General features: G+C 40.4%; 1 protein-coding gene across 1 annotated transcript in view; it reads left to right on the plus strand.

Annotated features, from left to right (window-relative positions):
* The window catches only part of FAT3 (FAT atypical cadherin 3), a 401,226-nt gene that overhangs the window by 334,573 nt on the left and 53,540 nt on the right, over nucleotides 1–13,113 (plus strand). The window contains exon 14 of the mRNA XM_063394467.1: nucleotides 11,947–12,336. Coding sequence (XP_063250537.1) covers nucleotides 11,947–12,336 — 390 coding nt within the window. The remainder of the gene's footprint in view (nucleotides 1–11,946; nucleotides 12,337–13,113) is intronic.

A 13,113-nucleotide genomic window follows, 5' to 3' on the forward strand; every position in this document is an offset into this window, starting at 1 on the left:
TTCCAAGTAGAGTACATGCTGGATGTCTCAGTTATTTGTGAGACTGATGATTTAGATATACAGGAATTCATAAAGGAGCAGCGAACATTCATTATTTTATCTATGAAAGCTGCATTATATGCTGTGGTTGAAAACTCACAATTAAAATTATGATACTGTCCTGCAGTGAAGAGCCAATTACTGGTGGTAAACGACTGAACTGTCTGAAGAGACAGTGTTGTTATTTTCCGCTGTTGTATTAATTACCATTTCTCCTGTAGGTGGGATGACATTCAAGGAGAGAGGGGACACAATTAGAATGAAAAGTTGTCAATGGAAGTTCTTGCTAGCAACAACTGTACATAATAAGATGGTTAGCAATTAAAAGAAAACCACAAACCATGAGCCATTTGCTGTACCTTCCTTCTGAAACTAGAGAAGTTAAAGGCAGTGATGGATATGATGAATGAGAAGGGGCTATGTACTTTCTTAATGCTTAGACCTGAAAATCAAACCATACAGTGTATCATAAGTAAATGACTGTAAAGTCCCTAAAACTGGATTTTGTTCTAATTACTGTTCCGTTAGTCCCTACTAAAATCACTGATTCCCTATTGCTAGATAATGAATGAGTTCAGGTAGTGTAATGTTCCCATGAGAGAAAAAATGTATTATTGATATTCCTGATGTGATATTCCTCTAAGGCTTTTTGAAGTGTTATCCTGAAAACATCAGTGGAGGCAGTAAGCATCGTACAAATAAATTTTTAACATTCAGGAAACATCTTGTGATCAGTCTTAGCATTTGCCTGCTCTGCGTGGGCCTGAAGGGCCGTGTACTGTAAGGACAGGAGCAACAATACAGAAGCCATTGAGAGAAAACTTGGGAGAAGTCCCTTTGTGGTCCACAACTAAACACAATTTAAAAGAATTTTGGGAATACTGTGTTCAGACACTGTTGGATAATTAAGACAATTTCCAGTTAAGAGAAAAATAGTGTTATATCTGCCTTGGGCCTTTGATATCTGTTGAAGTTCCTGATCTCATAATATCCTGTGAAACTATAGGAGTGGACCACAAATTGCTGTTTAATATATTTATAATTTGGATACATACTTAGAAACTAGCTGTACCAGCTGCACACACAAAGGGAGAACTGTGATCCTTCTTCACAGTATTCAGCAGAAGAAAATAGTTTTAGCTGTTTAGTAGCACACAAGGTCATTTTCCCTAAGCTCTACATAGAGCTGGGGATCTTAAATTACGTGGTCTCCTGAAGGAGAGGGAATATACATAAGTCTATTTGGCAGGATATTTTAGTAGTTTTAATTGAAAACAATTCCTTTTCCTATATTGCTGTGGTTGGAAATTTTTATTATTTCCACAATATGGTATTTGCTACTTACTCACCACCAGCAGGTTTGGAAATGTTCAAACTAAGAAATGAAAGTGAAATGCTGTTTCTACATTTTTTTGAGAGGTTCACTGAAAGCAGTGAATTTTTCACCTCCCACTGCCTCCAAAGGAAAGAGCCAAATTACTCCATTTTGTTCAAATTAAGGCACAAGAAGAGCTGAAATGAATGCTGAGGTGTAATTACCTGAGCAAACCCATCACACAACGGCAATATCAGCCTCTTTCAAAGGAATTAGGGTCATGCTAGGGCAGCAACTCTGAGGAAGCCTATATGGGACTTTGTGACTAGTATGATGTTAAAAAAATTAATAAACTTCAGGATAAACGTGGAGCCCAAAGCTGAGGTGCAGGCACACACTCATTTCCAGTGCTGCTCATGTTTTCTGCTTGCACAGAGTGTTGTGGCCTCACTCACACAAAACAGGAATGAATGACAGCATCATCCAAGCTCAGCAGTGCTTTAAGCAATGGTTAAATCCTGCCTCACTTGCTTTGCCTCATCCTGCCTCAGTGGCTTTTGCACAGCCACTGTGCTTTGTGAATGACCTCCGTGCTCAGGCCTGTTTCCACGATGATTGATAGTGTAGTCTAGCCAAGGCAGGAGCACTTACTGCACTAAGAATGAATAGTGCATTATCCAGCCTTCTGCAGTCTTCTTCATCACCACTGGGGCATCAGCCATCCAGATCTGTAGTCACTCCGGTGATTTCACCTACCAATTGATTTTTTTCTGGGTTTATGATCAATATGAGATCCTAATTTTGCTCAAAATAGGAATAGCCTTGTCAGGCAGCTCTGTCTTGCCTGCCACTGTTGCCTTCCAGCTTCTCTCTCCATGAGCCAGTGTTTAAAGCTGTGGCAGATCATCCCCGTTCCCTGCACAACCAGCCAGTACAGATGGACTGGGCCACCTCTGAGCCAGCACCTTGTATTGCATGCAGCCAAGGTGCAGGAAAACACTGGCATGTAGATAAAAAATTGGCAGGAGTGGCCTTCATTTGGTTTGGTTGGTCATGCAGTGTGCAGACTGCCCTGCTCCACGCTCAGCTGCCCCCCAGCCCCAGAGCCCTTCCCCAGCCCAGGGCCCGTGCCAGCGCATCACACAGGAGATGTGGTAACATGCACGCTGCTAGGAGCCACCTGGTACCCATGTTCTGGTTTGGGAAGGCAAATCTATGAGCTTCTCAGAGTCACTGATGAGACTGGCCTGCTTCTTCCTTGAATAGCAGGCATCTTGTCCAACCATCCTGCTCAAGCAGGGACATCTACAGCAGGTTATCTGGGACTCAGTCCAATCTGGCTACCTTCAAGCACAGAAAGTGCTGTGCTCCAAGGACTGAGTAGTGCTGTGCAGCATGAGCACCCTGGAGGTCCTCTGGGAATAACCAGAGACCTGCATCCTCATGATCTGTTGTACATGAAGAAAAAATGTGGTTTCAGGAAATAACCTCCCATATCTGATAGCAGATTTAATAGCATTGAGTAATGCAACCTAGAAAAACAAGCAGCTGTGTGCTACCTTTAGTCAAAGCCTTTTCTCACTTTCGTGCTTAGGTTTCTTGTAGCTTCAAGAGCAGAATGGTCTAAGGTTTATTCACCAGTTCTGAAAAAAACCATCCAACTAGTTTTGGGATCAGTAGATTTGAATGATGAGCCTGGGTTTCTGTTCTTTGTTCCTAGTATTTGAAGCTGTGGTACTTTGGGGAATGTGAGAGAAAACATGGGTGTTGAAAGCCTAATTCAGGAAGCCAGAATAAGATTTGAGACCCTCCCACAGGCAGGTTTATACAGTCAGGTTATATGAGTTAATTATGGTTAAATTTGATTGTGTTCTTTAAGCAGTTTTATAGAGTTAAATATTATTTGGACCAGGATTTATGGGAAGGAGTCTGTTGTCAGCTGATTAGTGCATTTATGTTTAATCTGGAGAATTTAAATCAATCAAGTCTCTAATCAGTCTGATTCTTGGTGTGGGGAACTAATTATTCACCTTTTCACACAAAGTGGAAGAGCTGTAGCAGAACAGACTCAGCCCTTCTGGGGGAAGTTGTTTGACCTCCTTAGAAGGAGACATCTGCTTCCTAAACCTAAACTTCTCTAAGAAGAATTAATAGGGAAACTGGCAGACTGGGAGAAGGAGTGCCATTTTCTTTCAGGTTCTGATGGAAAATTTTATGTTGGATTTGAAATAAATATGTCAAAAAATGATATTTTTCATGCAAGATTTGTCTTCACTGATTCTGATGTTTCAGTAAAAAGACTTGCTTTGTCAGAAAAAGCCCAAACCCAAACCCTTACCATGTGTGTTTACAAGGCACTTGCAGGGGAAATAATAAATTTCTTTACTAGGGAAGAATGGTAATACGACTTTTCCTTCAGGTTTCAACCAGTCCAGTTTAGTGTGTACGCTCCTCCAAGGGGATGGGGAAGCAAGCATATTTTATCTTCTTTTTCTTCCTTTCTTCTCTTTGTGCCAGTGAGAAAAAAAGAAACTACTAAGACAATAAAAATAGAATATCTGCCAGAAATAGCAACCAAGGAATACAGAGATTCTCTGAGGTTTATTACTGGTTTTTAGAAAGTAGCATCAGAATGCTGGTGAGCCCAGCATGGAAAAAAATCACTCAGGCTGTTTAATGGGTCACCACTTTCAAGAATACATACATGGAACTAGAGTACAGACTTCAGCCTCATCAATGAGGCTTTGCTCCTGAAGGAATTAGGGCAGCTGAGCCTGTTGAAGTCACAGCTGCCTCACAGCTGGGCTGGGGGAAGTGTAAAGTGTTGCCGGGTGGGATTGCAGGAGTGTCAGAGAGAAGTGTAAGACAGTCACAGCTTGATTGGAGAGCAGCTCTCTGAATTATGTGTAATGTTGAGTAACAAAATAATAGAAATGCTGAAGTAGATACTGATTTTGGCATTTTCTAACAAAACCTGTACACAGCAAACTCTGCTTTGTGTGTTTGTTAATGTTGGGCACGTCCCTTAAAATGGACCTAGAAACTTCTGGAGCATTCAGGATCTGAAAAAGACAAAAACAGGGATTGAAACATGAATGAAAGGAATAACAGAAATAATGGGACAGAAGATTTACTAAAACTCAACAGCTAGTAGGTAGTTAACTTTGGCAATGAGGCCAGCTAGATGGCATTTCTTAGTATTGTCTGAGTTTTTTAAAATAAATATTACAAGACACTTTACAGAGGATGACTCATTCTCTTTAAAATATACATGGTGCTTCCTATATCTTCACCCACATCGTTGCCTCCCAGACTTTTAAAATAGTACCCAAGTTAGGGCTCTAATGCAGGATATGAAAGAGACATGAAAGAGAGATGAAATATTAATTCCTTTTACTCTAGCAATCCAAAACAGCATTGCATAAGTAAGAGGTGTAGCTCAAATAGGGAGGCCTGTCCACTCTCACTGGAGCTGTTTTCAGAAAGAATTCAGGAATCAGCTATGGAAGAAAAAGCCAAGCAACCAATCAACCAAAAGACAAACAAAAAGCCCTCAAAAAACCAAAGGGGAAAAAAAAAAAAAGCCAACCAAAAAACCCCAAAAACACCCAGAACACAAAACAAAAGGCATGAGTGAGCATTGCTCTGTAGTCTGGTGGGAGATTTGGTTCTGGGCTCTGTTCCTCAGAGCTTATTCGATGAATAGTAATAGTCCATAATGATGTACCCTTACACATCTTCTTCCTGGGAAGGTGTCCTTACCATCAGACCTGTGTCTGGTCTCTCATAAGGAGAGTGGAAGGGCAATGCCTCACATTCCCCAGTTGGCTGGCTAGTCCTACAGACACTTGCAGGTCCAAATTCACTCAGTGAGCTGTTCAGGAGAAAACCTAGATTTTGCCTTCCTGGTAAAGGCAAAAACAGTAATAGGAATGCAGAGATAAAGCCCACTGGACCCCTGAAACATTGCCAAATAAAAAAAAAAAGGCTCTTAGGAGTTTAGACTTGACTTATTGTTAGGAGGTAAATAAACAAGGCATTCGGAGATTTTGAAAGCCTCCATCAAAACATTCAGCATAACCCAGTTGAATCCCTCAGAGGGCCATATTTTCAAAGCTTCAGGGCTAGTCAGGAGAATGCAGTAACCCTCCTTGCATTAAAATAATGAGATGTGTGTATCGAGATGACTAAAATGTAGTCTGTCTTCAGGAACTGGAAGTCATCAAAGCAGTCTCATTTCCTTCTGCAACATGTGAGGAGGCCATATTGAAATAAATATTTATTTTATTAAATAGGTTTAGTTATTAAATAGGCTTAGGTTTAGTGAGTTTTATGGCACTTTACTGCACCATGTTTTTATGTGTAAGCCAGGGAAACATGGTCTGCACCAAACTGCTATCAGGGGAGTTTGTAGTAACCACTACACTGGAGGGGTAAGTTAAGAAAGGTACTGGGTGCAGCATTGCAATTTTGATTCCTGAATGCATAAGTAGGCATAAGGACTGTATTGCTAAATGTCAGAGAGCAGAGTGGAGCTGCAAGTTACCCTGGGTAGTGTCGAAGCCACAGCTGTGGTTGGAAAAGTGAAAAAACCCATGAAAGGTATCAAGATAAATGTGATGTCTCATGTTTAGGCAAGACAGCCAAGTGGACTGGTATTGTCTGGGTGGTGACTGTCTGGGCAGCAGAATTGTAGAGATGCAGCTCTATTACTGTGACCCACAGCTGAACGTATTTGCACTTTCATACTGGTGTGAAAAGGCAAATACTTTAATGAGATGAGTAAACCAGAATAATGTTGGAAAAAAAGTAGTAGTTCTTTCTAGTTACTTGTTTTCGACAAATCCTGATCTGAAAGGCTGTGTTGTTTTGGGAACAGCGCTTTCAAGAAGATGTGGGCTATGTCTTCCAGGAAGATGTAGGAGATTGACAAAAGAGATCACAAGTCTGGAAGTAAAGTCAGGAAATATTGAAACAGTTGAGAGAGTCTGCCGGGGAAAAAAGAGTTGAGATGATAAAATATAAGTTTTCAGCTATCAGATAAATAGCTCTGAGGAAGGAAGTTGACCCGTGTTCTTTTTTTTTTTCCCTTGTCTTTTATTAATTTAATCAAACTCAGCAAAAAGTCAGAACAAGATTTTTAGTTGTAAGAAAAGTGAGGCACTGGGGTGTGTTATCCAAGGAGGTTATGCAAGTTCCTGATCAAAGGATAGGCCTCTATTTGGGGATAAATTGCATCCATCTTGTCTTTGTGCAGGGATAAATTAAACTCTCAAGACTTTCTCATTTCTAGTAGTTTCTTTAATTTTTGAGATTTCCAAGACATTGTTAGCAACACAGAGGCAAAGAACTAGAGAAAGGAGAATTGTATCTCTTGCGTTATATTGGGTGAATAAACCCTACCTTCAAACTGGATCACTTAAACATATATGTATATGAATAGTCTCTCTCTCTATATATATATACACACATATATATGAAATATAATATACGAACTATTTGAGCACTTGTCTCATGAAGGGAGGCTGAGGGAGCTGGGGTTGTTCAGCCTGGAGAAAAGGAGACTGAGAGGCAGCCTTCTTGCTCTTAATAACTACCTAAAAGGAGTTGTAGTGTAACTACTCCTAAAAGGAGCTTGTAGTGAGGTGGGGGTTGGTCTCATCTCCCAGGTAGCAAATGAAAGGAAAAGAGGAAATGGCCTCAAGTTGTGCCAGGAAAGGTTTAGATAGGATATTAAGAAAAAAAATCTTCACAGGCATTTGAATAGGCTATCCGGGGTGGAATTACTACCGCTAGAAGTGTTTAAAACGTGCATGGATGCTTGAGGACAAGGTTTGGAGCTGGGTTCACACCTAGACTCAAAGATCTTAGAGGTCTTTTTCTATCTTAATAGTTCTATTCACGCTTATATATATGTATATATTTTTTTTAACCCCTCTCTGTGTGTGCATGCCACTGCTTCCATTTATGTTTCCCTATGTTGCCAGCTTCAATGTGTAACCCTAAATCAGGTATCTCCAAAATCCTGACTTTAGAAAAATTGACTCGGGGGCACTGAAGAAAACAAGTGTATGTATATCAAGTGATGTAAGCCAGTACCCTGAATGTGTAAATCCCTAGTATGAAAGAGATGGAGGGTGAGCCAACTAGCCAGATCTCTACTTCCGACCAAAAAAGACAACACTAGCCCCAGGTGAGCTGGAAAGCAGTGTTTTAGACATCCATGGATGGTCCCGTACTGCTAACAGTTCATACCTCCCATTCCTGTCAATTATTTCCCTTCAGTAAGGGGCTGATTATCTTCAGCTCTGCCCTGCCCTCATCCCATGGTGCCCTGACTCCATTGGAGCAGTGGTGTGAATAAAGGCCTTTGGGGTTAGGGCTATTTTTTTCCCCAGAAAAAGGAAAAACAGTGGAAATCTATCTTGGTAGCGCTGTTATGGATTGAACTCGGCCAGGTTTTATGCTTAAGTTGTAAAAGTCACTTGAAATATTTCCCCTATGGGGCTATATATTCTTCTACAGTTCAACAAGGTACTTCAGGCAAGATTTCTCTTTCATCTCAAAATGATGGAGTAGAGTACTATAAAATCTGGTTTAGAATTCATCTTTTGTCTTGTTTGCTGTTAACGAAGTTGTGGAGTTTTATCTACTAGTAATTGGCCTTGTGGTTAACATTTGGGTAGACAGAAAAGGTCATAGGTACACACTAGTGTTAGTCATCACACCATAAAAGAAACAAGAGGAATCACAAGAATAATCAAATAGCTTGCTTTGTATGTTTGCAAACTATACAACCAATTCTGCTAAACTGAAAAATAAATTTTTTTCAGCTTGCCTTCTGGTCTACATCCTGTTCGTTTATTTTTAATACTTGCCATTACCTTTCTATAGGTTTTCAAGATGAAAATGAGCAGATGACAAAAGTTAATCATCATTTTTCAGACATAAACAAAAATGAGTGGTCTAGCTATATTTGGGGAAACATATTAAATAATGAGTTCAGGGTGGCAGAGGAAAACAGAAAGGAGAAACACTATGTGTGGCTTTTAATATGTGTAACTTTTACTTTATGTGTGATGCATAAACGTAGTGCCCACTGCAGAAACTTACTGCCGTATGGAGATTGTGCCTTGGGTTAATTAATGCTCAGCCTTTTAATTGGTGCCAGTTTGGATCAAAATGTGTTGTAACTCCACCATTTTCAGTTCAGTTGCACCTCCAATCCTGTGTTCAGTTCTGGTCTCCTCACTGCAAGAAGGACACTGAGGGGCTGGAGTAAGTTCAGAGAAGGGCAGCGGAGCTGGGGAAGGGTCTGGGGCACAAGTCCTGTGAGGAGCTGCTGAGGGAGCTGGGGGGGTTTGGTCTGGAGAAAAGGAGCCTCAGGAGGGACCTTCTCTCTCTCTACAGCAACTTAAAAGAAGGTTGTAGTGAAATGACAGCAAGTTAAGCCACAGGAGATTTAGATTGGAGAGAAAGAAAAATTTCTTCTCTGCAAGCATTGTCAGGCACTGGAACAGGCTGCCCAAGGAAGTAGTTGAGTTACAACCTTGGGAAGTATTTAAAACAGGTGTAGATGTGATGCTCAGGGATGTGGTTGAGTGGTGGCCTTGACAGTGTTGGGCTAATTGATGATCTCAAAGGTCCTTTCCAACCCGAAGGATTCTGTGGTGCTATGCTTTATACAAAGAGGATATTGATAGTGCTGAATTATGAAGTAAAGTTATTATATATTGTGGTGCTATTTAGAGTAGCAACGCCATAGTAGTTGTCATGATGTGACATTCAGTATGTGCCCCTTTGTTTTAGTACAGAAGAAACCAAGAATAAAGCCTATTTGAAGAATGGCATTTGAGGTACTAGGAGGGTGTATGTTTTACAAGCTCTTCACACCAGAGATTTGGCAAAGGGCAATGTTCTATCATATGCTAATACAAGTCTAAATAGAAAATGTGCTGCCTTATTCCTTTATTTAAAAAAAAATGTACTGGAATTTTCTTATTGTAATAGTTCCTGCAAAGGCTTTTCATGTTCAAATAGCTCATGTTCATGATTGGCACCTTAGAAATCTGAGAAGTTTGAGTGAGTGAGTTGACACTAAACAGTTTGCAAACATTAATCCCCCAACAGCTGTAGGCAAGCAGTGTGGGAGGATTGCTCTCTTTACCAGTGCAGCAACCATGGCATTGAAGCAGTTGTTTCTTTTCCATAGAAGGCTTCTCCTTTATAGTCATAGCAGAATCTACCATCACCTCTGTGGCAGGGATGCCATTGACACACACTGGTGGACACTGGTCTCTCAGGAGAGGGTAGCCCCTGGACTAAAGCATTTTGAATTTAAGGATTTTACTGTCTCCATTTCTGCCTAAAAATCCGATATATTAGAGTAAGCAACTAGAACACCGTAATATGTATCTGATCTGTCTCCATTCTAGGAACATCACTAATCACCTACAAAGAACATTATTAATATTTTGTTAATTCATGGATATCACAGTGAAGAAGTAAGTGCAAACCAGAGTAGGGCTCTCCTGCAGTCACAGATGTGTGTTAGGGCCCCTGCCTCAGAGAAATGTTTGATACTGTGTAGAAACTGGCAGGCACCAAGAGTGGCCCATGCAGAATACTAAATAGTTCTACAGTTAAAACTTATGTGTAGGTTGGGTGTTCAGCGGCATGCTCTGAATCAAGGGGAAAAAAAATCCCATTTTCCAGCATCCTTGAGGTTCAGCTGTTACTACTAACTCATTAATTATTATAGTCAGTCTGTCCTTTTTTTGTAAGTGGAAGTTTTTGGGAGATGTCTAGCTGAAGGAGATCCTCTTCAGCTGGAAACGTGGATAGCTCCAACCATTCAGACTCTGAAAATCTTCCGCTTTCTAGAGAGCTTTACTCCTTTTAATGTTTGTCAGTTTGGTTGACTGTCAGCTGGCAGAGTATTTGGATGTATGTGTCAAGAGACTAAGGAAAGGGCTGAGTGTGCTCTCCAGCAGCTGTGAGGTATTAAAGCCCGTGTGTTTTAGCATGAAAGAATCTCCTGTGTGTTCGTGGGCTGAGCTCAGTTCCTCATCTGCAGGACAGGAGTCACTTCCTTGATTGCCTTGCTGTTTTGCTGAAGGTGGGACATATTATTTTTCATGCTTGTGATGCCATGGTGAATAGAGAGGCTCTGCTGTGAATAAAAAACCAAAACAAAACAGCACAAAAACCCTAACAGTCTGGTTCACTGCAATATTGCCATTTAATTTGTTCCATATTTTAAAGACATTTGAACATTTTAAGTGTACTGTGGTATCTCAAGCACTGCATAAAAACTTTATTCTCTGAAGAGCCAAACAGTAATTCCTAACGCCCTTCAAGTAGGATCTGGGACTTTGTAGTTGCCCTAGCTTTTATGTGTGTGTGATTGAACAAAGAGTCTCCCAGCTCCCCCTTGTGTGGATGCTCAATTCCTGCTACATCAAGCAGAAAACAACTGTGATTTGTGCTGCTTTTGATCAGACATTTCTACAATGCTATGCTGCTGGAAAGCAGAATAATACTGTCACAAATTTTAAATTAACAAAATATGCCTAGAAGGGATTGGTAGCACTTGTTCATCTGATAAATGTCAGGCTTGTAAAGTCTGTTCTCCAACAAAAACAGCAGCAAGTGCTCAAGTGAGAGATGTTAAAAATGGAGACTCTCCATTTTAGTGGATCTTTGTATTTTAGTTATAATCTGTTACTGAAGCACCCAGGACGAAATCACAAAATCAACTAGTATCAAAGGAGTTGAATGAGCTTATATCTGTGTTCACTTTTAATTAGATTTGAAATGGCTATCCCACTGTAGTGCAGAAACCAAGTCAGTACCATCCCCTCAGGCCTTATTACTGACAACAACCTTAGCATAGATCTGCATATTCAGCAGCTAGGTGTATAGGTGCTTTGTATTGGGAAATATGGGCAGGATTTTAAAAACGCAGGATATCTTTTGTACAACTCAGTTTTTGCTCTTACGCTGGGGAACAGAGGGACTTTCCTTTTTAAAATGTTCATATTCTGGCAGGAGTTTTTTGACGCAGCTTTTGTTTAACAGGTATCATCTTATGATAATATTTTTCTGCTCAACAGTAGCACCAAGGCAGCACTGGTAGCAAGTACATTCTGTGCCACCTGATGTATTTCTGTGTGTTTATTTTCCTCTTCTGTACATTTCTATTCCTTCAAGATGTGCTCTGAGACATTTCCAGTTTCAGCATTTTGCTTGTCTCATCTAATACAATTATAAGCTGTTACAGGCAAGGACCATATCTAGATTCTGCTTTCAAGGTTCAAAACACAGCAGTTTTGCAAAGTAATCTTTTAAAAAAAAAAAGTATCATGATGAGGGAAGGAACTTAAATAATCCACAGGGATTTGTCATGTGAGACGAGCATGTCCTGATCTCCCAAACTTTCAGCAATATTGTACCCATAAGCACTCCTACCTCAACCCCCACTGGAAGTGCTCCATGTGATAGCAGATTTTGCTTAGCGTTTCTGTTGGATGGGGAGAGATTCTTCTTTTCTTTATTTCTCATTTTCATTTTCCCATTTGCTTCTCTTTCAGGTGTGAACAGAAAAGTCACCTATTCCCTATCAGACTCTGCAGATGGTTACTTCTCAGTTGACCGGTCATCAGGAATCATTATTTTGGAGCATCCACTTGACAGAGAGCTTCAGTCCTCTTATAACATCACTGTAAAGGCCTCAGATCAAAGCATTGTGCAGACCTTATCCTCGTTTGCCACCGTTACCATTACAGTGCTGGACATCAATGACAACCCTCCCGTGTTCGAAAGAAGAGATTATCTTGTTACAGTACCTGAAGACACCTCACCTGGCACTGAGGTCCTTTCTGTTTTTGCTACAAGCCAAGACATTGGTACAAATGCTGAGATTGCCTATCTCATCAGATCAGGGAATGAGAAAGGGAAGTTCAGGATTAACTCAAAAACAGGTTTGTAAAGTGGCTCTTACTTGCAATGCTAAATTAAAGCATCAGAAAAATGTGTATGCTTTGGGGAAGGCTGTTGGACCAAAAGATTTCCAAGGCCAGAGACTCACAGCTTGTCATTGTGTAATTAACTACACAGTTAAAAAGCAATTTTAGGTTGGAGAGTGATGTCAATTACTGTCACACTTGGCTGCCCAAGCTCAAGTGGAGAATACTTTTCTCCATTAGTAAGTCTGTTGAAGCCAATATAGATGTGACAACCTATTAGCCAAACTGTGCAGAACACTTCTGAACACTTGCAGTGTTTACTTGCTTACCAGCTGAGTACAGCCTCAACTGTCTACCCCTTAGAAATCATCAACCAGTGCTACCAGGACCAATTCAGTCCTGATATGTGATTGCCATTTATATAGCTTTATGCAGCTTCCCTGATTTAGGTTGTTCTGATTTTTCTTTTTGACTTCAGCCATGGCTGGGGTCGAGGTCTTTTTGGTTATACATAACAAATTTTAGAAGTAGATCACTGCTTCTCTATAAGAAATACCAAGAGAAGCTATTATATTCGCTGTAATTGGCTCATTTTCTTAGTATTTCCTTAGTGGGATATAATCTTTACCCTCACTGAGTTTTTATTCCATCAACTGTAAGCTATTTCTTCTATGCTTCCTGTAGTATATCCCCTTCTTCTCATAGCATGCAGGATGAACAGTACAAATCTGCCACCAGAATCTGAGAGCAAAGCAATCTTGATTTTAAAAGCTGAAGATAACATTTTGGGTG

Source organism: Prinia subflava, chromosome 3, assembly GCF_021018805.1.
Source record: "Prinia subflava isolate CZ2003 ecotype Zambia chromosome 3, Cam_Psub_1.2, whole genome shotgun sequence".
NCBI classification, from domain to species: Eukaryota; Metazoa; Chordata; class Aves; order Passeriformes; family Cisticolidae; genus Prinia; species Prinia subflava.